At 43.3% G+C, this 26,552-nt stretch overlaps 1 protein-coding gene across 3 annotated transcripts; it reads right to left on the bottom strand.

The window, feature by feature from the left end:
- Positions 1-2,511: 2,511 nt before the first annotated feature.
- Positions 2,512-25,788, bottom strand: LOC127776637 (uncharacterized). 3 transcript variants are annotated; one of them, XR_008018207.1, is made up of 7 exons: positions 25,124-25,788; positions 18,688-18,957; positions 17,982-18,498; positions 17,591-17,790; positions 12,645-12,757; positions 2,874-2,989; positions 2,512-2,768 (listed from the first exon to the last, which is right to left on the bottom strand). XR_008018207.1 is itself a non-coding variant. In XM_052303122.1 (7 exons), the coding sequence occupies exons 1-7, from the start codon at positions 25,691-25,693 to the stop codon at positions 2,702-2,704; spliced, it is 1,878 nt and encodes a 625-aa protein (XP_052159082.1). In that variant the 5' UTR covers positions 25,694-25,788; the 3' UTR covers positions 2,512-2,701. The 3 variants fall into 3 exon arrangements, 2 of the variants coding, with proteins under 2 accessions (XP_052159082.1, XP_052159083.1); XM_052303122.1 differs by having other exon boundaries at positions 2,874-3,014; XM_052303123.1 differs by lacking the exons at positions 2,512-2,768; positions 2,874-2,989 and adding an exon at positions 11,765-11,786.
- Positions 25,789-26,552: the final 764 nt, after the last annotated feature.

The following is a 26,552-nucleotide window of genomic DNA, read 5'->3' as shown; positions in this document are numbered from 1 at the left end:
TTATTTGTGCATATAAGCTAGTCTGTTCAATCGATCATGTCATTGTCAGTAATTTCTTCCTCCCCTACCATGTTTATTTATTTCTGCAATATACAAGTACTCAGCAATTATCCATGACCTCCGTCTCTTCTTTTGAAAATCTTGAATATCCGTGAATTATATGTTATATTGGATATTGGGAGTACCAAAAGCAGCAGTAGAAAAAATGCGGAGTCTAGTAGACCGCGACTCCCGATACTTATGAGTGTTAATGATATTTATGTGATTGCATATCTCTGATATGGTAACCACATAATTAATAAGAGACAAGTATAAACTAAAGTTGATACTCAAATAATTATGCAAATAAAGTAATGGACCAAAACTATATAATGAAGAATATTTCATTACTGAATGAAGTGTTACAACAAGGATATAAGCTACTAGAACCTTACCTTAGTTCTCCAAAAGACTTGAGGAACTAAGGGGACTATTCGAATTCTAACTCCACTAAAGAGTTTCTTCACTTGATCTTTCTTGGTGTGTGTTGGAGGAGAGGTTGAGAGGTTCTTTTATAGCTGCTTATGATGGTTAGGAGCGTGAGAACCAGTAGTAACCATCATTGAAAGGCGGTTACTGTCGACCTTGGCTTGGGCCTGGGCCAGCTGGGCTATGCCTGGGCCGGTCGACCCCTGCCAGGCTCCTCTGGCCCAGTGCTTTCTCCAGGATGTCTCTTGATGGATACTTGGCCCAGTGGCACGGTGGTTGGGCCCATTTGCAGGTGTTTCAATGGGTTTGTGGGTCCGTCCATCCATATGGACTCCACATGTCAACCTCTGATTGGTTGAACAGTTATTTTCTACCATTTCTCCTCCATTTTATATGGTGATCTCCTATATATAAATATTTTTCCAAGTACACGTGGAACTAGATTATTTCTAAATAAATATGCATGCAAGTATTGCTAGTTCTCTACTATTCCCAGAAGTATTGACGGTCGAAATTGGTCTATAACGACCGTTAACAATGTTCGATACCATTGGAATATTTTAAGGGGAAATGTTACAGCGGTATTCCATGCGTTTCCAGATTTATCTGTGATCGTAAGAAATACCAACACTACTCTTGGCCTAAACTCTACCAATCTAGAAAGTAATACAAATGCATGCAAGAGAGAGACTGCTTCTTGAGTGTGTATTGATTGTGAGAGCTTCTCCTCCTTTTATAGCTGTCTAATGACGGTTACTAATGGCAGTTTCACCCATAACCGTCATATGGGACCAATGAGGTAGCTCCACATAAAAGGTGGAGATGATAGGTGTCGAGGAGTGATCCTCTCTAGCGGGTGATTGAGAGTCCCCCCTTTTGTGAGTTCGGCTGAGGGAAAGGGCGCGCTAATCAAGAGCGTATATCCGCCTAGAGTCTTCCGAGAGCACGCGTGAGAGCTGGAATTATACAGGTTCGGGCCACTACGGAGCGTAATACCCTACTCCTGTGCGTGGGATTTTGGGTTGAATGTTACAAAGGTTCCTCAACTCCAGGGAGAACTCTAACTCTTCTTCCCCTGGGGCTTAGGCTAACTGAGAGTCGTCCCCCCTTTTCAGTGGGTAAGGTCCTCCTTTTATAGTTCAATGGGATACCACATGCACCGCCTCTACCTACTCCTTCACGGGAGGGGGACCCATGCCGCTTGGATCGGACGACCATTCGCGCCTTCGCCTGGAAGCTAAGCAGCCGTCCGTCCTCGAGTGGGGCCCAGCGCCGTCCCCCGCATGACACGGGGGACGCCCTTGTCATTCCCCTTTAAATGAATGGAGACTTTTGGCGGTTCACATCACGTGGAGGGAGCTCCAGACGATGCATTGATGGGACGGGGCATACCTGCCCCCACTCCGCTGAGCACAGGGCGGAATGTGGGGGCACCGCCACCCGTCTGATCGGACGTGACCGGCGACAGACCGGTCACAATCCGGTCATGCCCGATTGACGCGGGTCAATCGGGCAGCGCCGCACGTCCGCCCTCACCGCATTAAATGCTGTGAGGGACGGTTGGGGCGCTGCGCATTGATGGCGGATCAGCTTCGATCACCGCCCCACTCACTCCCCCCGCCACGTGACGGTCGGGCAAGGGCCTCGGGGAGAGGCAGCACGAGGGCCCGAGGGGCTTGACGTGGCACCCCGAGGCCCCCTGGCTGCCTCTGCATCGTCCGAGATGTGGGGGGAGGGCCAGGCTGTATGGCCGCGTGGCTGGACGGGAAGGAGACTTCTCCACACTTCGCATACCCCCGGGCCCATATCACCGACAATAGGGGTCAGGCCTAGTTCAACTGAACCACGGTAACCGCCGCAGCCCACCGCCTTTCTTCCTAAGTATGACATGTGGTAATAGGGGAGAGGGAATGGAGAAACTAACATCTTTTGGAGGTGCTACTTAATAAATAACGCATTGTGTGTTGTTTAGCGCTACCGTCTATATCCATGCTTTGAGTATTACTGAATCTTGTATGTTAATAGAATCAATAAACATGTATCTGTACATTAATAAACATAACATTAGTAATTATTCTTTCTTAAACTAATGCAGGTTTCTATTGAAAGGATATCAAAATATTATAGTCTCTACATACTCTACAGAAAGAGCAAAGCTCTTATTCGATCTTCCAGTAGGGATGTAAAAGTTATACATACAAAGTGTAGAAAGCTAATGATTATAATATAATATCTACTTTACAAACTTTTGTACTTCGGTGATGTCAACAAACTCATTGACTCCACTCGTCAGTAGATACCTACAATTTAAAAAATATTATTCAGAAGGAAAAATGTAATTGCTTGTTTTGTAAAAGAAAAAGGAAAGAAAAACACAAAGTGAGCATTAGATCAAGACTGTGCACCTGTCAAGAAGATCCTTTGCCATAGATTTGCATCCACCAGGGATAGAAGACTGCATATTTATTGCTATGTTGGGGTTATGTACACTTTGGCGAATGTGGACCCACCCCAGTTCTCCCTTGTACTCATCAAAAAATTTAGCCCTGTTTTAGCAAAATAAAATAATCATGCATGCTAAATGTTTATAATTCAGTAAATTTGCATTAATGGTATACAATTTGTAAACACAACCTTCTAAAATACTCCCTCCATCCCAAAATCTAACATTTTTTAGCACTTAGGATTTATCCCAAAATATAACAACTTCTCCACCAACATTCCCATCCCAACCAATCACGACCCTCCACCATTCACTTTTCCCACCTACCTTCACTTCTCAACCAATCACAACCTCATCCTATTTAATTCTACCTGGTTTCTTAATAGCCATATCCAACTCTAAAACTTCTTATATTTTGGGACGGAGTTAGTACTCATTTAAGTACACAAATTTATGTAGTATGAGTGAAGTCCAAAACGACACACCATAGCTAACATTGCAAAGTTAGGTGCCATATAGGATGTGGTGGCAAGCAAAATCATCTTCCAATTGGATGAATGGGTGAACTTGCCGTTCCGGAACAATGGTCCTCTTCACTATCTAGCACAGACTTGGCAAAGACTGCCAATCGACTGGATGAAGTTAAATACAGATGGAGCTTTTGTGATGGTTTCATTTTTTTTCACGATCTAAAGAAGAAGAGGTTTTCATAGCGGGTGTGAATCCGGTGGCTTCTACTCCTATTCTGTTGTCTCACTTATGAGGCACATAAGTTTGGAGCACTGGGAGTGGTCATGCAAAATGACACCGGAGTTTTATGGCGGTCGTAGCACATTATCATCCAAGGATTCAAGATGCTACCACAGGGAAATTCTAGCTTGTCGCGGGGCAGCTGATCTTGCAGGAGAGTTAGGAGTTTCTAAACTAATGAGTAAAGTGTACGGACGGTCCTTAAACTTGTAGAGGTATGTCATTTAGGTCCCTAAACTCTCAAAATGCATATCCAAATCCTAATACTTATCATAGTGTGTCATTTAGATCCCAAATCGCCACAACCACTTCAGGATCCTATGTGGCGTTGATGTGGCATGCCACACAGACATGATATGGCATTATATTGACTGGCGAATGGGACCCATTTATTTTTTTCCTTTTTTTCTCTTTTTCCCTTTCTTCTCCTTTTTCTGTGACCCGTGCAGAAAAAAGGAAAAAAAAAGAAGAATGAGAAGAAAACGAAAAAGAAAAAAAAAAGAAAAAAGACACGTCACGTCCATGTGGTATTGCCACATCAGCACCACGTAGGATCCTAGAGGGGATGTGTCAATTTGGGACCTAGATGATACACTTTGACAAGTTCTGAAACCTGGATATGCATTTTGAGAGTTTTGGGACCTATATGACACAACCCTACAAGTTTAAGGACCGCCAATGCACTTTACTCTAAACTAATTATTGAGATTGATTATTTGAAAGTAACGAGGATGGTTGCGCAGAGTGAAGTTAACAGATCGATTTATGGGTGCTTGGTACAAAGATCTGAAGATAAAGTTGATTCTTTGCGATAGCGTTAGTATTGTTTGGGTTGGGAGATTAGTGAATATAGCTGCTTATAGATTAGCGCAGGAAGTAGTGTCTTCGATTAGTTTTTATATTTGGCTCTCTATTGCTCCAGGTTTTATTACTTCGATTTTGGTTGATGATTGTAAACATACAGTCCAATTTAATTGAGTGTGAGTTGCATCTTCTCAAAAAAAAAAAAAGACATATAGGCATGCACGTGAGAGAGCGTGAGTTGGTTGTATGTATAACACAAGTCTTAACAATACATAATTAATTCAAAGTTTTTTAAAAGTAAACCCTCAACATGATGAAAATCTCAACAAACATGGCAACATTAGTAAAGCACAAACATGATTTCAATTTGCAGCCCTAGAACTAGGATACTAACCATAAGTGTCCCTGTGGCATATTGTTCTCAATGTCTAACTTCAAAAAATTTGCCAAGTGTGCCCTTTCGATGTTGGTTCAAACATATACCACCTAAGTTGGTGCAATGGAACTAGAGTTCTACAAACCTACATCCTATACTACTCCCAGTCCCACCTCACAAGTTTATATACTATCTGCCTAATTTAGTCTTTCTAATTAGTATGCTGCAACAAAAGAATTATTTATTGGGTAATCTATCCATTCATAAAACCAATAAACATCATACAAGACATTTACACACCAAAGTGACGTACAAAACACACGCATCGGTGTGACATATGCCAGCATATAGATATTTAGGGGCAATTATGATTTTGACCAATATGCTACCAATTTGATGCTATTTTTTTAAGTTTGCTCATTTAACTATCTTTTTTTCAAAAACGAAGAGACGGTCTAACCTTATTAGTTATGTCAACATAACGGTGTTAACTTATGTAAAAAATAACGTTTGTGCCCTTACTTATTTGACCCTATTTTCTCAGTGTTTTTGTTTGACCTAGTTTTATGCTGATTTAAAATTTTGTCTAACATATGTGACAAATTTAAACTAGGTATGACAAATTTAACTTAGGTTTGACTTACATATGGAAGAATTTTGAGAAATTTGACGTAGATTTGACATATTTTGACCAATTTGAATTAGTTTGATATATTTTTGACATATTTGAATTAGATTTGAAAAAAATTACTGAAGATCTATACTAAAAAAATTGACAGCATCTCAGCATCCATCCCAATTTGCATATATTTTTTAACTGCATCCCAAAGTGCATATATCGAAGGAAAAACACAAAACACATATCAATATGTAGTTAATGTCACAAGCAATCACAAAGCAGTTCCCGTACGGAAGCAGTAGTCGAACAGCATGGGAGGATAAGCAGGAGCAGTGGGCAGGAAAAGGCCGAACGAGCAATCAGCGGATGGACGATGGAGATCTGCAGCCGAGTCGCGCCCTAACTCTAAGCCTGAGTCAAGCTCCGTAGACGAGCTACGGCGAGCGTCGTAGCCTCCCACGCCTCCGACAGACCCGGCGGCTGCGACCTCCCGCGCCTCTGCCACCGCCCGTGTAAACCCGAGCCGCACGTATGCGTCCTTGCTGTTGGAACTTGAACCGGACTAACAAGCATTTACTATAAGGAAAAAGTATGAATTACCCCCCTCAACTATCTCGACAGGACGAATTACCCCCCTAAACCACAAAACCAGACATCTTTCACCCCCAACTATGCAAACCGGACAAATAACTCCCCCCCCCCCCCCACCAGCTCAATCCGAGATAGTTTTGATCCTACGTGGCAGTCTAGTCAGCAATATTTTTCCCTAAAATTTAGTGGGTCCCACCTGTCATTTTCTCATAGTCTCCATCTCTTTCTACTCTATCTCTTTCCCTATTCCCCCTCCCTGTTCTCCCTTCCCTCACCTACATCACTCACAAGAATCACTGAGGACGGCGGTGAGCGGGGGTGGAGGCAGCTACGGGCGGCGGGCGGGGGTGAGGGCAGCTGCGGGCGGCGGGCGGCGGGCGGAGAGTCGAGGACGGCGGCCGCAGGAGGCGAAGACAGCTGCAGCGGTGGAGGGGGAGTAGAGGACGGCGTCCGGCGGGGAAGAGGCAGTTGCGGGTGACGTATCAATGGGGAGCTGAGGATGCCAACTGGAGGGGGCGGAGGCAGCTACGGGTGACAGAGGAGGAGCCGGAGCCGATGATGACGACGCGCACCTGTGGGCAACGGAGGGGAACTTCGAGGACGGTGGCCAAAGCCGAGGATGGCGACGTGCAGCTGCTGGTGACGGAGGGGGAACCGAGAAAGGCGGCCGGCGTGGTTGGAGGCAGTGGCGGAGGGGGAGCCGGAGACGAGAACGACACGGCTCCAGACCAACTCGCTCAAGATCCATGTACTAGAGCTCGTGCGGCTGGTGCGCCCTCAGCGAGCTCTTGCCTCATCCCAGCTTTCGTCACCATCTTCACGGTGCTAGCTCGATGGAAGCAGCCGCCGCCGCCGCCGTCGCCAGCTTGTGGAAACGCGGCTTGAGGGGTCAAGCGTGACCAATTGTCGCTACGTCTTGCTCGATGGAAGCCGCTGCCACCGCTGTTGCCAGCTTGTGGAAGCACGGCTTGAGGGGTCAAGCGCGACCATCGTCGCCGCATCTAGCTCGTTACCACCTACGCCCAGCCAGCCCTGCCTTCCTCTAGCGTGAGTGCTCATGGAGACTGCCCTCGCCGCCGATGCATGCTTCAACGAGGATAGGGTGAGGATTGAGGAACTAGAAAGCCATATGACATGTGGGCCTACAAATTTTTTTATTTGGTATTGCTAACTGGATTGCCATGTGTGTGCCACATCGGACTAAAACCGCTTTGGAGTGAGTTAGGGGGGTAATTCGTCTGGTATAAGTAGTTTAGGGTTTAAAATGTCCGGTTTTGTGGTTTAGTGGTGTAATTCGTACTGGCACGATAGTTCGGGGGGTAATTCGTACTTTTTCCTTACTAGAACCATAGGGGTAGTTCAGTCTTTTCCCTTCTATAAATTCATTTTCTATTTCATTCCTAATTTATTCTTAACAGTGCTGTTAATATAGGGCCAATCAATCATTTCATTTTTAAAAATGAGGGTCGAATGAGTAAACTGAAAAAAGTAGGGTCATAATAATAATTAGGTTCTAAAACTGGGTCAAAAGAGCAATTGACCTGGATATTTATTACTATCTTGAATTCTCAATATTGAAACCTAAGTATTTTTAAACAAAATTGCAATTGTTCGAAAGCCTTATTGCTCAAATTTTCATAGATACTTCCCCCAATTTATATTAAGTTGTATTGATTTTTTTCATAGTCAAACTTCTTTATGTTTGATGAGGCTTATAAAAAAATAGTTGTCAATATTTACAACATCATATCATTTTTATTAAATGTAACATTTAATATATTTTGATAATATGTTTCATTCGAATTGAAAATATTTTTCTACTTTTCTATAAATTTAGTCAAACTTATTTTTATAAACTTATGAAAAAAATGAATATGGCTAGTAATATAAATTTAGGAGAAAAAAGCTAAAGCGACTTATAATATGAAATGGAGGAATAGCTATTTACATTACGTCCAGCCTCAAACAACAATGGCACAATGGTCTTATGTTTGGTAATTGGTTTGAGGCAAAACAAACAAAAAGAAATCTCAAGACCAAAATTTAAACATATTGTTGTGCTTTATATTGGTCAGTTTCGTTTAAGCCGTAACGATAGTTTTTTAATAAAAGGAAGATGGTTAGTCCTTTGTGGATTATATTCATGTGTACCAATTGGCTTGGGACCTGTCTTTAATACAATAGCACGATGATCAGTAGGAATTTGCAACTGAGGCTGCACACTTTGGACCTTGTCACAACAAAACTTTTTTCTCACTATGGGTCGCGCCCTACAAATTGGATTTATGAGGTGTGTAATTCAACCCTAGTCATTTTCTTTATTTAGTTTACCAGAGCCTAGGAGCTCTCTCGTGCCTATTTTAATTTTGTCCAGTTAGATTTGTGTAATTAGGGGAACTAGTTGTCAGCCCGTGCATTGCACAGACTGTCGTTCCTCCTGTTGGTGGTAGCTAAATATGGTGATTAGTTTTGAAACGTACAGCAGCTTAGACTAAGCATTAACTTGTTAATTATGATTTTATTATTTCCAGAATCAAATTTAAAAAAAGTTATCTATCTATCTATCTATCTATCTATCTATCTATATCTATCTATCTATATCTATCTATACCTGTTTGGCACAGCTCCAGCTCCAGCTCCACCCCTCCTGGAGCTGGAGCTCAGCCAAACAGTTTCAGCTCCACCAAAACTGGGAGTGGAGCTGGGTGGAACTCTCTCACAAAATGAACTAGAGTTGTGGAGCTGGGTTTAGGCAGCTCCACAACTCCACTCCAGACCCAACTCCCAGAGCTAAATTTAGGAGTTGGAGCTGTACCAAACAGGCCCTAAGAGCCTGTTTGGCACAGTTCTAGCTCCAGCTCCAGCTCAACCAAATAGTTTCAGCTCCAGCAAAATTGGGAGTGGAGATGGGTGGAGCTCTCTCACAAAATGATCTAGTTGTGGAGCTGGGTTTAGGCAGCACCACAACTCCACTCCAGACCCAACTCCTGGAGCTAAATTTAGGAGTTAGAGCTATACTAAACAGGCCCTAATTGGGCACTTCCTACGAGCTACGTTACCCCGATACGGCTGCTGACCCTCGTATCAGTATCCGATACGCCTCCGGATACGGATACGTGTGGGATACGTATCCCGTACGTATCCCTCATTTTTCTCTCTTTCAGATAATTAAAATAAATCCCGATACTCTTCCGATACGGCGGGATACGAACCTGATACGGCGAAGCCATAAATCCCGCAGGAACAAAAGGCATCTCTCTCCCCATCCTCCCACGCCGCCCGTCTCTCCTCGCTTCCCCAATCCCCATCACAGCGCCGCCACCTACACCGTCGCTGCATGCGCTGCCTTGCCGCCGCCAGCGGACGGCGCCGCGCGGCCGCCTACGGCCAGCACCACGCCGGCGCGCCCCCATCCTCTGTACTCTCCTCGTGGGGCAAGGAGGGGAGGTACTGGTGGAAGGAGAAGGACATGGAGGAGCTCACCGTGCACCAGAGCCACCAGCTCGTGTGGGCGGCGCGCGCACCACCTCGTCTACGACTACTGCGTCGACACCCGACCGCTTCCCCGTCCAGCCGCCGGAGTGCGCCAGCCGGTGACCGTCGATCTCGTCGCTGGTTAGGTTGATGGATGGATGGAACTGCTGGTTTCTTTCTCGGTTAGCAAATCAAATGGCAGGTAGTTTATCTCAGATGAACTTAGGAATGCTAGTGGTAGTGCTAGCAATCCTAGTGGTAATATTGGCTTTGATGCATCGAGACCATATAGTGGGAGGGCAGGCAAGGAATGTTGAGCGCTTGCTGAATGCCCTCAGATCAACATGGTCTATTGATGGAGTGATGGGTGGTCTGATGCTCAAAGGCAACCAATCTTGAATTTTCTTGCAGTGACAGAAGATGGACCAATGTTTTTAAAGGCAATCAACACTGAATTTTCTTATATTTTTTAATTATATATATATACGTGTATCCCCGTATCCATGTTTTTGGGAAGACGGTGTATCTCGGTATCGCCGTATCACGTATCCGTATCCGTATCGGCGTATCGGGGTAACATAGCCTACGAGCTCCCATATTGAGAAGAAAAATCTAGCCCTTGATTAACTAGATCGCAACATCTCGACCATTGATCATAATGTTTAATATTATGGGCTTCTTTCAGAGCCAATCCAAGGCCTATTGGAAAGCCCATCCAATTTGCGTTTTGAAAAAAAAATAATCCAATATGTTATTGCCCTATACCCGTACGTATCTCAGCCTCTCCCAACAAACAGGAACGCGAGACAGAATCATGAAAAGCAGCTCCGGCCATCGCGCTTCATCCTGATCAGTTACGAATTTGGACTCTATCCGATCCAATCGGACTGTGAGCAAATGGGAACGTACGTGGTCACATGAGACTTCTGCTAGAGAAGATGGGAGACGTTCTAAATGCACTTCGTTCTGATTTGGGCTCCAACTGCTGCTGATGATCAGGGATTATCCTTCCCAGCTAAATCTGAGGTGTGATTTTATTTTTTTCTAAGCTGAAAACTCTACAAGGTTTGACATGTTCTATGCGCATCTGCAGGTAGCTTGCACGTAATGTTTTTGTTTCTTCTGTTGCTTCTCTCCTCTTGCACATCAGTGTGATTTGCTGAATATAGGCCAGTTCTGTTATGTGATTTACGTTTTATATATAGCAAACTGACAATGTATGATCAGTCTAAAAATTGCAATAATCGACTACTTCGTTAATTTGAGTGTGGGCGCTGCGTATGATCAGTAATTAAAATCATGAGAAAACTCATTCTTCTTTAAGAAAGGAACATTGTATTTTTTAAGACAGGGAAACTATAATTTTTTACAAAGGAAAATTGTAAATTCGCACAAAACCCAGGAACTGCTTAATATTTATTAATTACAATTTCAAAAGTAATAGATCATGAATAAGGGATAATTGAGACTTCAAATTTCCGTACTTAGTAATTTCCAATTTACAAATTAAATTAGTAAAATAACTAAATTAAAATTCCAACATGACATAAAATGTCGACAAATAATTAAATTATGATTTTTTTTATTCTTTATAACGCCGATAATAATAACCCGTGCAATACACAGGTAGGCGACTAGTATTAGTAGTCGAAGAAGGACAACTCCATATATATTTTGTTTCTTTACGGTATGTTAGATTGAAGCAATGATCTATGTCAGCTACAATTAGCTAATTAGTAATGCTGGATCTACGAATCAAATTATAGGGCTGATCACACGCACGTTATGAACACGTATTACTTTATTTTAAAAAGCAAAGTGCGAAATTAAGAGCCCACGAAGTGAATAATTCCCTATTTATTAATTTCAAATTTTAGGGAAAAGAATCTACACAATCCACGACACAAACTCTTAATATGATCTACGATAATAAAATTATATAATCCAACTAATGAAGGGCTGACTCTTTTTGGAGTTCTCTACATCTGTGCGTTGCGCATGCTAATTAATATTAATGGTGATATTATAAATACATGAATTTTTTAATCATCTTTTAAAACTTAAGTTATCTTAGAGTGTCAATTTTGAGTATTTTTGTTAGTTTGGCAGTATACCAAAAATCAACAAATTTGAAAACGCTAAAAGATATGGAACAATACACACCAGACTTACGGGGCTGCAGTGGGCTTCCCTTCGTCGTTGTCTGGCCGGCGGAGGAAAGCAAATCAAAACTCCCGAAGAGATCGGAATAAGAAAGCTACCTACGCATTGGTATTGTGTCTAATAAGAAATCAATCTTTTGATTGAGGAAAAATAGCAAGAAGGAGAGGTCTCGATGTAATCGCTGCTGCTCGCATTGGTGCAGTCTCACGTCTAGATTGAAGGCAGGCTTCATGGGCTTTCAAAGGTAGATTAGTTGGGCTACGACGTTAAATCAATATAGATTTGCAGTGCAGATTTTATGATACATCTAATCGATGGCCAGATTCTTCTGATCAATGTTATAGCTCGTAAAAAGTGTCCAATTAATATAGATATAGATAGGTTTAAAATTTTCCATGTTACCCCTTCCTCCCAAAATTTTCCATGTGACTGATACGTAAATTTTGGCCTGGGGGTATTGTAGGATTATACCATACTATGATCCCTACTGCGATACTGACAACCTTGCATACGATTGCTCAGATGTGAATAGAAAAATTGTGTTCAGTTCATTTTTTTCAACAGCCCTATGGACGATGTGAATATAACATTACGTTACAAAACGATAAAAGTGCTAGGAAGCTGTGGAGTAGATGAGGATGTGTTCTCACAACAACAATTACTGTTTTTAGTTCAAAGAATTTTTTGACCTAGCTTTGTTAAGAAAAGGTACGCACGAGGTTTGTAAAAAAAGAGAGAAGAGAAAAGGGGGCTACCACTAATATGAAGCAAACCGGAGCATCTAATAGTCATCACACAGTTCACATTGAGTTCAGTTGAAAAATAATTACTATTTACCAATCAATTGAAAGCTTCCCGTAATAAAAAGGAACCAAAGAAGCTTAAATAAAGTTAATATAGGAAAAAGAAATAGAATATAATCATTGAGATGTGCAACAATGCAAGCACTCGCATACCTGTACATGTACGCATCAACATCAAAAGGATCATCATTCGTGTCCACGAGGCATCCTTGGCTAACCGAGCAATCCCCACAGTCATCGAGAACCCAACCGTTTAGTTTCCCTTCCTATTTATGGGAGAAAACAAGTGTATTAAAGAATTAATTAATACACTAATTTTTAATTGATGATATGATGAGCACACTAAAATTTTCCATTATATATCTATACTGCTGTCAATGGAAAAAAAAAAATCTTTCTTTGGATTGTTTAAAGATCAACAAACCAATTTCCTAAGACTCAACTCTAATGGCTAGCTAACTTCGTCTCTATTGATTGAGCAATGATTTCTCAGCCATGGAAAAATAAACTAATTAAGTAACCAATGTAATTTATGGGTATCTTTAGTGGTTTAGAAGCAAACGCTTGAAATATACTATGATGGAAATAGGAAATAGGTAGGACTTAGACTTTATTTGAGCTACATGACAAATTTAAAACAGACTAACACCTCGCCACCTGTTTCTTGCACCAGTAATTTATCTCTGTAGGAGAGCGGGCCACAAGCTAATCAGCTACGCCATAGCCTCTCCCACGTGCCAATTGTCCTAGTGACGCAGCCACAAATTACTAAAACTTTGGGCTAAGTTACGGATCAACTAATGGGTTGTTGATTTTCTTTTCAAAATTTACATGATGATTTACAAGGTTTAGAAATGATTTTTGGGGTAAGCTTTGGGCTCAAGCTCCCACGTGCCAATTGTCCTAGCTCGGCCCCTAACCTAACATATTTTGACTAGACAAATTTGGCAAATTTAAGTTAACAAAAGTGATACAATCTTTCCTTCTGAGACAGAAGCACTGAACGATTTCAGTGTTGTCAGATGCATAACGAATAGTGAATAGAGTACGTTAGAATAGGTGTCGAATATACTAGTCATATTTGGTTACAGTTGGACTTGGAGTTATAATAGGTGTTAGGGGGTGGAGTTAGAGTCGGACTCTGTAACCCGTCATCTCTATTAAATAGAGAGGGGGGCACCACAATGTAACCATGGCGACTACAATATAGCGTAGGCACGCAGGGAAATGATGGCGGCGTGGCCATGGACTCGTAGCGGCTAGGAGCTATATTGGTTGGGAAGGAGCGCCCATAATCAGAGCCCCGGGGATGTAGGCTTCGGCTGAACCTCGTTAACAAATATCGTGTGTTCCTGTGTCGTCATCTGGCGTGTGTCTTGGGTGATCAATGACTGAAGCGATCAGGAAGGTTAGTCGTCGTTCCGCTATATCGACTAGCTTTTATAACAAGTGGGCCGGGCTGCGCACTCTAACAAGTGGTATCAGAGCAGAAGATTTCAGTATTGGATCAAGAAGACATGTGGAGGAGGAAACACGAGGTGGGGATCGCGCATCGACAGGAGATCGTCAGCCGTGGCGATGAGATCGATGGCGACAACGAGGATGTTGCGGAGGCGACGACCTCACTCATGATCAGACCGGCGATGGCGGAACGTGACCGGAAGACGGGGCCGGGCGTGGCTGAAGGCGACCGGAGAGATCGGAGGGGTAGCGCCATGGACGGCGCGCCTGACGCACGCGGCGAACGCGGATCCGCAGTGGCATGGAGGCCAGTGACGGAAGGGCGAAGCCGGCGAGCGTGGCGCGGCGCGGCAGACGTGTAGGGCCGAGATGAAGAGGTCATGGACGGTGAACACGAGGGCTACGACTGCGGTGCGTACGTGGGTACGGACAACGCGTATGGAGTACGTGCTATATATACATGCACATAGGCACGTAGTAACAATGAGGGCAGCAGAACATACAGAGGAGCACTACTCAATGGGGCCTTGGCACATGCATGTGATATTTGTTTTTTATTTAAGTGCATGCAGGTTTACTACACGGACATATAGATGGCCAAAAGGCCCGAGGCCCGACGGCCCGACCCATGGCACGGTATTTTGGCCCGGCCCAAGCACGAGGTTGGGCCCGTGCCGGCCCGGCCCAACCATCGGGCCGTGCCTGGGCCCCTCCACCGGCACGTTGGCCCGGCCCTACACGGCCGGGCCGGCCCGGCACGATGGGCCGGCAGCTAGGTCCGGTAAAAAAAAAATAGGGGAGTAAAAATAGACATATTATATGCCATGAACGAAAGAATAGGGATCTAAAATAGACTTTTTTATCTATACATATGTCAGCCAAAGAGGAGGGACAGAAAATAGACTTATTTTAGCTATAAATATGTCAGCCCAAAGAGGAGGGTCGGAATAGACTTATTTTAGCTATACATATGAAATAGTCCAAAGAGGAGGGACGAAAAATAGACTTATTTTAAAAAAAGGCCCGATGGGCCACCCATGCCTTCAGGCCGGCACGGCACGGCCCGACAGCTGGTGGGCCGTGCCTGGGCGGGAGGTGCAGCCCATGGGCCGGCACGGCCCGGCACGAAGTGCCTATCGGGCCGTGCCGGCCCGATGGCTGCTGGGCCGTGCCCGGCCGTGCCTGGGCCGGGCCGTGCCGGGCGGGCCCTTTGGCCATCTATACACGGACATGCATGGTTTGTGTACATGCTAAGCCATTGGCCGGTTGGGTGCATGCACAGGAGGACACATGCATGCAGCGGTGTCAGGAGACAGTACGTGTGACACAAGGAATCAGAGCCCTGGGGCGCTATAGGTTTGGTAACTGGAGTCCAACGTTAACACGGAGCAAGGCGACGAAGGAATACGGGTATCGGACTTTGGCTCTCATGCCGACTCGGTTCAGGTTCCAACGGGGCTGCTCCTATAAAAGGAGGGCTGAGGTGACTATACCAATAGTAAAAAGACGGTGGAAGCTCAGGGATTCAAGTCACACGTGTGCGTGTTGCAGTTGTTGGTCCACGAAGGTTGCATTGATCCAGGCGGGGTATTGTTGTTCAGCTGCAGCTCGGAGAGGTGACGTGAGGTGTGCGGGTACCAGTTCAGGGTGGATCGGTGCGGCGGCGGACAGGTGGTCTGCTAGTAGATGTCTGAGGTCGGATCACAAGACGAGTTTGTGAAGACGAATACGGACGGCTCTGAGAAGGGCGAGTATTCTAGTGGCAACAGGCCAGTCAGGTCGCGGGTTGGCAAGATGGCGCCGACAGGTATGAAATTTGATTTGGTGAAGTTTGACGGCTCTGGAAATTTTGGCTTGTGGCAAACTAGGGTCAAAGATTTGTTAGCTCAACAAGGAGTTTCAAAGGCTTTGAAGGGTGTCAAACCGGCCAAGATGGAGGATGACGATTGGGAGGAGATGCAGCTGCAGGCGGCTGCGACAATAAGGCTATGTCTCTCAGATCAGGTCATGTACCATGTGATGGAGGAGACCTCACCAAAGATAATTTGGGAAAAGTTGGAAGCTCAGTTTATGTCCAAGACTCTGACCAATAAACTGTATCTGAAGTAGAAGTTGTATGGGCTAAAGATGTAGGAAGGGGCGGATCTGACAGCACATGTTAACGTTTTCAATCAACTAGTCACTGATCTTGTGAAGATGGATGTGGAAGTTGACGATGAAGACAAGGTCACAGTTCTTTTGTGTTCGTTACCTGAATCGTATGAGCATGTGGTGACTACTTTGACGTACGGCAAGGAGACCATCAAAACTAAAGATATCACTTCTGCGTTGTTGGCTCGTGATCAGATGAGAAAGAACAAAGAGGGTGAAACATCTCAAGCGGAGGGTTTGCTAGTCAAAGAAGATCATGCTGGGCATAAGGTAAAGAAGAACAAAAAGAAGAAGATGGTGCAGTGCTTCAGATGTGATGAGTTGGGGCATATAAGCAGAGAGTGTCCAACACTGAAGGGAAAAGCTAAGGCTAATGCAGCGACTTCTTCAAATGACTCGGATAGGGCATGGTTGTGATCTTCTCACAATGTCAAGTGCACAGTCTAAGGATGCAGAAGCGTGGATATTAGATTCAGCTAGCTCATCGTTTCATGTGACACCAAGGAAGGAGTGGTTCTCTTCATACAAGTCTGGTGAGTTTGGTTTTGTCTACTTAGGCGATGACACAAGTTATCCAGCCATGGGAGTAGGTGAAGTCAAAATTAAGCTAGAAGATGGAGGTGAACATGTTCTTCAGGGAGTCAAGCATGTACTAGGGCTAAAGAGTAATCTGATTTCGCTTGGAACCTTGCATGAAGAAGAGTTAATATTCCGCGGTAATCGGAATAGGAAGACCATTGAGATCATGAAGGGCAAGATGACTGTGATGACTGCAGATAAGGTGGAGTCACATCTTTACAAGCTGCGAGGGTGCACTATTGCAGGTGGAGTCCAGGAGGAAGCGGTTGCTGGGATAGCAATTGTTTTTTGTGGCGACGGGTCTAGCGCAGACTCGTCGGGCGGCTTGCGGTGAAGCTGCAAAGAAGACAACCCAAGTCTGGAGGACAGGTGGATCGGCATGGTGATTCTACTACTTCTAGGTGGTGTATATTCGCCAAGGTGGAGTTTGTTAGAATAGGTGTCGAATATACTAGTCCTATTTGGTTACAGTTGGACTTAGAGTTGTAATAGGTGTTAGGGGGTGGAGTTAGAGTCGGACTCTGTAACCCGTCATCTCTCTTAAATAGAGAGGGGGGCACCACAATGTAACCATGGCGACTACAATGTAGCGTAGGCACGCAGGGAGATGATGGCGGCGTGGCCATGGACTCGTAGCGGCTAGGAGCTATATTGGTTGGGGAGGAGCGCCCATAATTAGAGCCCCGGGGATGTAGGCTTCGGCTGAACCTCGTTAACAAATATCGTGTGTTCCTGTGTCGTCATCTGGCCTGTGTCTTGGGTGATCAATGACTGAAGGGATCAGGAAGGTTAGTCGTCGTTCCGCTATATCGACTAGCTTTTATAACAAGTGGGCCGGACCGCGCACTCTAATAGAGTACCCTAAAAAAAGAGAGAGAAAGAATTGCGAATAAAGTATGTAGTTGCACCTGGATATGGTTCCTAAAAGTCTCGACTGCTTGAGTGCCCCTTTGTTTTGCATACTTGGCTTCTCCCAGAATGTTCATCCTCATCAGCTTGGACTCAGCCGGCTCCTCAAGGTCCATGATGAGTGTTCCTACGCTTCCCTCCAATCCCACGAGTCTCATCCTGACCATCTCGATAATAATCTTCACCACCATGTACGCACCTTAATTCGCAACAACAATTAATTAATTAAGTGAAAACAAATGGTGATACGGATAAGTAATTAGCATATATATAGGATGTAGTACAAGAGATCAACATTTGTAAATCTTGTTAAATTCGACGTTATATATGCTATTAAGACTCCAAGCAGATGACGTATGTATGTGTGGATATGGACGTAGCTAGGCGTACCGTCGTCGAGAAAGTTGTTCTCCTTGAGCGCGCCGTGGCCGGTGGTCTCCATCATGAGGTGCGTCTCGACGCCGTCGGCGTTGAGCTGCACGCCCTTGTCAATGACGTTTCGGTAGCCGACGCGGTAGAGGCAGTGGTGGCCGCCCCTGGCCTGGATGAAGCGGGTGAGCCCGTCGCTGGTCCGCGCGTCCGTGACCACCGTCGTGCCGGGGTGCTCGTCTAGCACGATGGCGGACATGAGCGCGATGAGCCGATCGCCGTTGATGGCCGCGCCCGTGGCGTCCACCACGCCGCTGCGGTCCACGTCGGTGTCGAACACCACGCCGAGGTCCGCGCCGTGGTCCAGGACCGCACCGCGCGTGAGGGACATCGCGGTCGTGTCCTCCGGGTTGGGCATGTGGTGAGGGAACTTGCCGTCGGGCTCCAGGTGGAGGCTCCCCGTCGTGTCGGCTCCCAGCTTCTCCAGGACGTCCCACGTGAAGAACCCTCCGCAGCCGTTGCCGGCATTCACGATCACCTAAACGTAATAACTCGAATTAGTTAGCAAAACTGTGGGGACCCAAAGAAAACATGATGATGTACAAGTACATGATGATATATCAATGGGAATTTGTAACTCGAATTAATTAGCAAATGGCATTGATTAATATAGGGACCAAATTAATACAGCATAATGATGTATTTCAGTAATGGGAATTTTGTTTACCTTGAAGCCCTTTAGAGGGGTGTCGTAGTGTGTCGGGTGGGCAACACGCTCCTTGATTATGTTGCGGAGGTGCTGCGCATAGGCGCTCATCAAGTCGACGCGCATCACCACCGGCGGCATGCCTCGCCCGCCGCCAAGGCCCATCTTCCTGGCCACGTACTTCCGCGCCGCACGGTCGCAGACCCCTTCCACCTCGCCGGACGTGAGACCACCGCGCTTCATGAAGAACTTGAGTCCGTTGCGAGTGTATGGGAGATGTGATGCAGTCATCTACAGCAGCAGTAATAATCTTCACTTAGAATGTGCTTCCAACAAAACTCGAATCAACTAGACCGGCGAAACAAAAACCACTTTAACATGCGTTGGTCTTTTTTTTTTTTTAGTAAATTTCACAAAACTATATATACTTTGGTCAAATTATCACAAAACTACAGATTTAAAGTGATGTATCACAAAACTATAGATTTAACACTAAATTTCTCACAAAACTACAAATTTAAGGTATAATAACGCAAAACTACACATTTAGTAGCAAAAAAAATCATAAAACTACAAGTTTGGTGTTAATTTATTCGCAAAACATAGATGTTTATAACTCAAACATAACACTAGTACTAAAGATTTAAACTCTAAAATATATAGTTTTGTGATAACTTTGTTACTAAATCTGTAGTTTTACGATACTTCACCTTGAATCTGTAGTTCTATAATAAATTTAGTGCAAAATGTGTATTTTTGTGAAACGTCACATTAAATATGTAGTTTTGTAATAATTTGGCTAAAGTATATGTAGTTTTGTGAAATTTACTCTTTTTTCCGATGCAATCAACTTACTCAGTAAATAATAACTTAAATAACCCTACTTATAAAATCCTGTTTTGTTTTTCCTTTTTTTATATAAGATTTAGCCGAACTTTTAAAATATTTTATCATCAACTTAATTAATATAAGAACAAGTTTGCAAAATGTAATAGATATAATATATTGTGAAAATTCTTTCAAGGCCTACCTTCTTTTCTTTTAACTAAGCATTTGGGAAACCATTGGTGGTAACAGTTTTTATCATGCAATAGAAAAAAATTAATGTAATTACGGAGGATATATTCCTCTTGTACTTCTTTCAACATTTCCCTGTGTCTGCGAGCATCTTTCAACGTTTTTGGATTGTGATGGCCCATTACTTGGCCCACGTATAGCAAGCCGCATGTACTGATTTCAGTGGACCGACAATTCGGCATAAACATGCGTTTGATTCTTCAATATGCAAAACAGTATAGTATTTTTGCAAGTATATAGTACAGATTTTTTTTCAATTATCTTTTGCAGAAAAAAAATCATGCGCATTCTTTGACCAGAATGTAATATTTTTCAACATGGTCAAGCCTATGTAGGTTTAATGATTCATAATCAAATGCCAGTTTTAACTTTTCAGATTGTATTAATTGTATCAGTTCCCGTAACTTTTTACAATCATATTAAGTATTGGAAAATGCTATGTATAACTCGACATATTTTAGAGGCACACTAATGACATGAATTTCTAATCCAAATATCCAACTATACGTGCTTTGTATTCATCTTTGACAAATTTTGGTAAGCCACAAACTCCGATAGAAGACCTACAGGTTATGGTTTTGGGGTTGGGGGAGCAGGGGTGGGAGGTTTGGGCACGGAAATAAGGTGTTCCCAAATTTAGGAGGCCTTTTTATGATGCTTGGAAAGTATCACAACTTTTGACCGTTGTTTTTTTTAAGGATAAACTAAAAATAGAAAATAAGAAATATGGGTAATTTAGTAATTATTTGCCACGATAATTATTCCTGCTTCGCAACTTGCATTGCACAGCATGGTCTGGTTGCTGCAACTAATCTGTTGTTTCCCGTAATACCCATTTTGTTGTTGGTGTATTTTTTATACTAATACATATAATATTGCAAAATCAAAATCAAGAGGCATCTGGTGCTAATGAGCGACGCCATGAGATGTTGTCCGAATATGTGTTAATCTATAGTACTTGTCTATATAAAATATATTCCTACCATCTATATTTCAAATAAAATTTTCTCTTAACTTACTCATCCAATCTACGATCGGATTATACTGTTGTGTTCGTAACAATTAAATCTTTATAACAAGATCTCACATGTTTATATTTTGATGAAAAAAAATATAAATTACTTTTAGATTATATCTAAATTATTTTTAGATTTCATTAAATTACATCTTAGACATATCAAAGTAAATTGAATAAAGCGTAAAAGTAATTTACATATATTATACAAGTAACGTAAAACAAAAAAAAAGAAAGTAACTTGTCACAACATTAGAAGTAAATCCATTGTGGGGTTAATTTCCAAATAGACTTATGTTTTTAAACCCACAATAGATTTACTTTTAATGCCGTAACAACTTACTTTGCATTCGTTTTAATACTTCTATAATATATATAAATTACTTTCAGGTTTTATTGTATTTACTTTTATGACTAAGAAGTAATTTAATGAAATCTAAAAGTAATTTAGATATATTATAAAAGTAACTTGTATTTTTTTACCAAAAATATAATCATGTGACATCTTGTTATAAAGATTTAATTGTTATGTACACAATGATGTAATCGGATCGTAAATCGGATAAGTAATTTAAGAGAAAATTCTATAAGAAGAAAAAAAAATGCATGCATTTTTGGGTGTACTAGTAGCAACTGGACATAAGATTGAGGTCGCTGATTTTGACAATCCAGCGTACAGCCTCGTCGTAGACACGTCCAATATAATATCTCTAAACTTCTCTTTGTTCATGTATCGGGTATTCCTATATCGGGGTATAATAATAAAAATATAAATACAAGAACTGTATTCATCTGCAGAATCTTCGTAATTATCATCGGTGAATACAAGCAATTGGGTGATACCCGTTACTAGATCGGTTCTGGAAATCAACTTATGTTAGATTTGGTAAGTCATGTTTCCCCGCTAAAAGAAAAAAAAGATTTGGTAAGTCATGACGTAAATTGAAATCTTCACGGATGAATTACTCTTATAGATGAATTACTCTTGAAGATTAAGTGTTTTGCGTAAAACGATGTGATAATAACATGTGATTAATTAAGTTTTAATTATTACAAACTTAAAAAATGGATTAATCTGATATTTTAGAACAACTTTCATATAGAAAGTTTTCACACGAAACACACCGTTTAGCAGTTTGTAAAGCGCGCCACGAAAATCCAAAACTGTATCTAATATTTTCGTAGGAAACGAACGGGGCCTCAGATTACTGATGATGAAAAATTCCCTTTGCTGTACATCTCAGTTTGCTGTTAGGCAAAACAAGACAATGTGAAACCCCATAAAATTTCTTTTAACTTCAATACAAAGGACCGTAATTTCTACTATTATAAAAATTAAAGATGTTTTTTGTCGGTATTTTGGTACATCATCTATATTTGAGTCGGTTTTTAAATTCGTTCGCTTTTAGAAATACATATCCATATTTGAGTTGGATTTTAAGCTCATTTTCTGTTGGAAATAAAAAAAGAATCATACAAGAAATCTCTTTAAAAAAACTCGCATACTAACTTGAGATGAAATACGGACTCATAATTGCAGCTTATGATTTTCTAAAAAAATATCCAAACGAATTCGCACAATAAATTTTACCCTAGCTAAACCGTATAACAACAATAAAATTAAAATAGCATTTACCCGTTGCAATGCATGAGCATTTTTTCTAATAATAGAAAAACGTAATAGTTTTTATCTTTTTCCTTTTGAATTGATTTGGGAGGAAATTACTTATCTAAGCCTCCCACCAAACCACTAAAGTTAGTACCTGGCCCACATTTAAAATATCTTTCTATTTCTACCTTTTATTTTATTTTAGATCGTTAGATTATACACCCTCCGTCAAAAAAAAAAACTTCAGGATGAAACTGGACAAAGTAGATTTTTTTTATGGACGGAATAGTAAGTGATTAATGGCTCTCCTATATTCCAAGCACCTTAAATAATCTCTAAATTCAGAGGGATAACTATGACAACGGGTAGTCTGGTGGTGGTTCAGTGAAAATAGCGGGGTGACGGTGGCATCGCCTTGGTTACATGATGAAAGGAGGAGCATATGGGCCACTGTTGGCGGTTAGGATATGTGATCCGGACTGCTGGTTTGGAGATACTAATAGTGGTCGTACATGCAATATATGCCGGATGTCGCTGAAAAGAATCGAGCAGTCGGCGGGGAGAACTGAGCTGCCAGCACGAGGGAAGGTTTTAGATTTCCGGTGTGCTCTGCATCTTTGTTCTTGACCGATCGTAGCTGCTTACAATTGATGATCTTCTCACTTACGCGAAGGAATTGAAAAAAGAGCTCGAAGTGGATGGATTCTTACCTTCGTTTTCCTGTGAAATCGATGTAGAATCATGTAGAATCTTGTGATGATTTAATTTGTGTGATGAACAATTGTTAAAGGTAAGCGTTTGTAAAAATGCAGTGAAGTGTTTTAAACGGTGAACAGTGTGGTGGTCGGCACTGGGTTGCCGGTCCGACTAAGTGGGTGCCGCCGGTTAGACTGGAGATGTCCGGACGGTTAGACCGGCAAACTCTAGGTGGGAGCCGGTTTCAGGTTATTTTTTGGGAATTTCTAGATTGCTTCATGCTTATAACTTCTAGATGATTTCTATCCGTATTGTGTGCTGATGTGAGTCAAGTGGGTGTGAACGTGTACTCGGATATGGAGTTTTGTTTGTTGTTCATGTGCAGGTGTTGCTTGAGGCCATGGGTGTATAGCTGGTGATGGATCGGGACTAGGCTTGGGAGAAGTTAAGATCTAGACGGTCAAGCATATCACGCGGGATGCTCAGGATAGAGAACCATACATGCATAGATAAAGGTTTTCATATGGCATACACGTGGTGTTGTGTGCGTATGGAAAGTGGAGTCAAAAATTTGGATTGAAGTCTAAGTTTGGGAAGTTGGGAGTTGTATGGGGATGTTGTTTCCCAGGTTTGATAGGTTTTCTATGTGACTAGAGTTCTAGTTCTCGTTGGATTCGTGGCTAGGGGCAACCAGTTGTGTGTATAAATAGATAAGGGGTTTAGGCTAGAAGGGATTGACTTTTTGGGAGAGAAAAGTTAGGGTTTGCTTCGAGGTTTCAATTCTAGTTCGAGAGTTGAGAGAGAAGTGCTTTAGATGCACTTTGTAAATACACTAGAAAAAATGCTCGTGTATTGTAACGGGTAAAGGCGTTTTTTCCACTGATACAACAACTATTAAGAGCGCAGGAATAAATTGAAACATCAGTATTGCTATACATTATAATTGAAAAAGCGTTACCTACTACCCCTCTCTTTCCTTTGCATGCCTCTCTTAACTTCCGGAAGGTAGTTATGTGCCCGTACAATGCTAAAGCCAATCAAACCCATCAAATCTACGATCTTTCTCGATCTCCCAAAATTGATTGAGGGGCTTTTGATCTACTTGATCTTCTTTCAGCTTTTCCCAAAATCGGAGCGAATCCGCAAAACTAGGGATAAAAACAGCTGAGGGAAGATCACCGGTCAGCCATCATTCACTATCATTAAATGTAGATTAAATCTAGTGAATTGAAAAGCCAATTTGAAAGGGGAAATCATGGGGAAAGAATGAGGGAGGATTGAAGAATTGTTTTTTGCAATTAGTTAGAGGAGAAAATGCATGGCAACATGGGGAGATAGATCGACGTGGTTGCGGCGTCAGGGTTCGGCCCGCGTGGTGCGGCGGTGGCTGGAGGCGCGTGGCAATGGATTAGACACGTATGGACGACGTACGGAATCCTTACTTTTTTTACTAGGAATCCTTACTTTTTTTACTAGGTATAAAGATAGATTAGAGATAAAGATAAATATTAGAAAACCAACTCAAACACAGATGACGTACTAAAATTTTAAACATCTTCAATTTTTATAATAGTAGATATATTGATGCAATAAAGTTAAGCTACTTTCAAGAGTTTTGTCGATACGTATTTTTCTGGATCCCAACGGTTGACCGAAGTACTACGGGCGGTCTAACCAACGAGAAGGCGGCAGTCTAACCAGCGGCGGTGAGCAGGTGACAAACAGGGATGTGGCGGTCCAACCGGCAGAACATCACCAGTCAGACCGGCGGCATAGGGGCGGTCAGACTGGTGTATACATGGTGGTCGGTCAGACTGATTACGGTGAGATCTCCATCGATTACGAGGGTAACTTTTATTTTCGCTAAAAATATTTTGTGTTTCTACCATTCACCCCCTGTGGTACGCTTCTTATCTTGGATCCTACAATCGACAGCAAAGGAAAGTTTCCTATCCTATTCCACGAGAATAGAATATTTAGATCCAAGCCAGTTCGGGAGCTACCTCTGTTACCGGTGAAATAGCAGGCGAAAAAAATAATAATACGAGCTTGTGCTTTACCATGATGGAGGCGTCATAGCTGAACCGTGAGAGCTTGGTGCTCATGAAGCAAGCCGGCGTGGTGGCGAGCCCCACGTCGAACAGGGAACACCCTGCCCTCGCCAGCCCCGCGAACAGTGCTGCGCCGAGCCGCGCGCCAGAGAGGCGGGGGTCCCTTCCGACGGACACCCGCACCTCGCCGCCGTCCCTCCCGCTCTCCAGCTGATGGAGCTCCTCCCGCAGCCACTCCCCGAAGCTCTCGGCGATCACCTCGACCGCCAGCGGCGTGAGGTCCACGGCCCGGCCGTTCTCCCCTTCCAGCGCAACGCCACGCACGTCCGGTCCGTTCTGCAGCCTGCGGATCACGTCTCCATCCTCCCCGGCCACCGCTGCAGCGTCAGTCGACGTCTCGAGCCGGCCACCAGTCGCTGCCTTCGGGCCACGAGACGATGAGCTCGCAGCAGCTATTACAACGTGCTGGGGGAACCTCCTCCTCCAAGGGCGCGGAGGCGACCGGATGAGCATGCTGCCGCTCACGTTTTTCTTGCATGGCTGCAGAGTGGCCGGAGAAGCGGGGATAGTAGCAGCCATGATGGTACGTCGTAGCACGGTCAATCACGAGGTGCAATGCAACCGGCACGCGATGGCGAAGATATTATACCACCGCGCGTGTAAATATCTTGGCGCGTGCAAATGTACGAGAGATTTTAAGCTATAGCTTCAGCCTTCAGGGTTGTGCAGGAGGCAGTGCTACCGTCACGGAAGGATTTTTTTTTTTCTGGGCCCGGGAGCGGCGATAGACCTTGTGCGGTGGAGGCGCTACCGTAACAGTTGTGTGGTGTTGCGAACCCGAGCCAAGCTGCATGCATTATGATCTCAGGCATCTGACAAAAACCGAAAAGGACACTCGATCTGCTGTTCAGTGCTGCAGGACAAACAAAATATGAGGTGTGGTAATACGTGAACAAGTGCACAAGTGCAAGACAAGAATGGATACACATCAAGAAGAAAGAAAACAAACAATTGCCTGAACGACATGCTTTGCTGTGAGTTCAATTCGTATATCATGTTGAAATTATAGGCATATAATGATTTAATATATTCCATAAATAAATCATGACATTACAGATGTATACTAGCATTAACGCATCATTAGATCTACACATGTAAACTAAGCAGTAAAACATGAACAGATCAAATATGCGCAACATATCGAACACGTACCGAGGTGGCGGAAAGACTGGTTGCTCGGCAGGAACTACTCGCGGTTACGAGCGTCGACGAAGGCGCGAAGCACACGAGCGGAGAGGAAGGCGAGCCGTCGCGGACGAACAGGGAGCAGTCGCGCGAAGCGCTTCCCAAAAACCTTATTGCCGCCTTCTTCCGGTGCATGACGTCGAAGGCAGAGACTCCGGACACCTGCTCTCCCGATCGCCGGTGCCCGCCGGCG

Source organism: Oryza glaberrima, chromosome 6 (assembly GCF_000147395.1).
Source record: "Oryza glaberrima chromosome 6, OglaRS2, whole genome shotgun sequence".
Classification (NCBI taxonomy): domain Eukaryota; kingdom Viridiplantae; phylum Streptophyta; class Magnoliopsida; order Poales; family Poaceae; genus Oryza; species Oryza glaberrima.
This window is presented reverse-complemented; position numbering and strand designations above follow the sequence as displayed.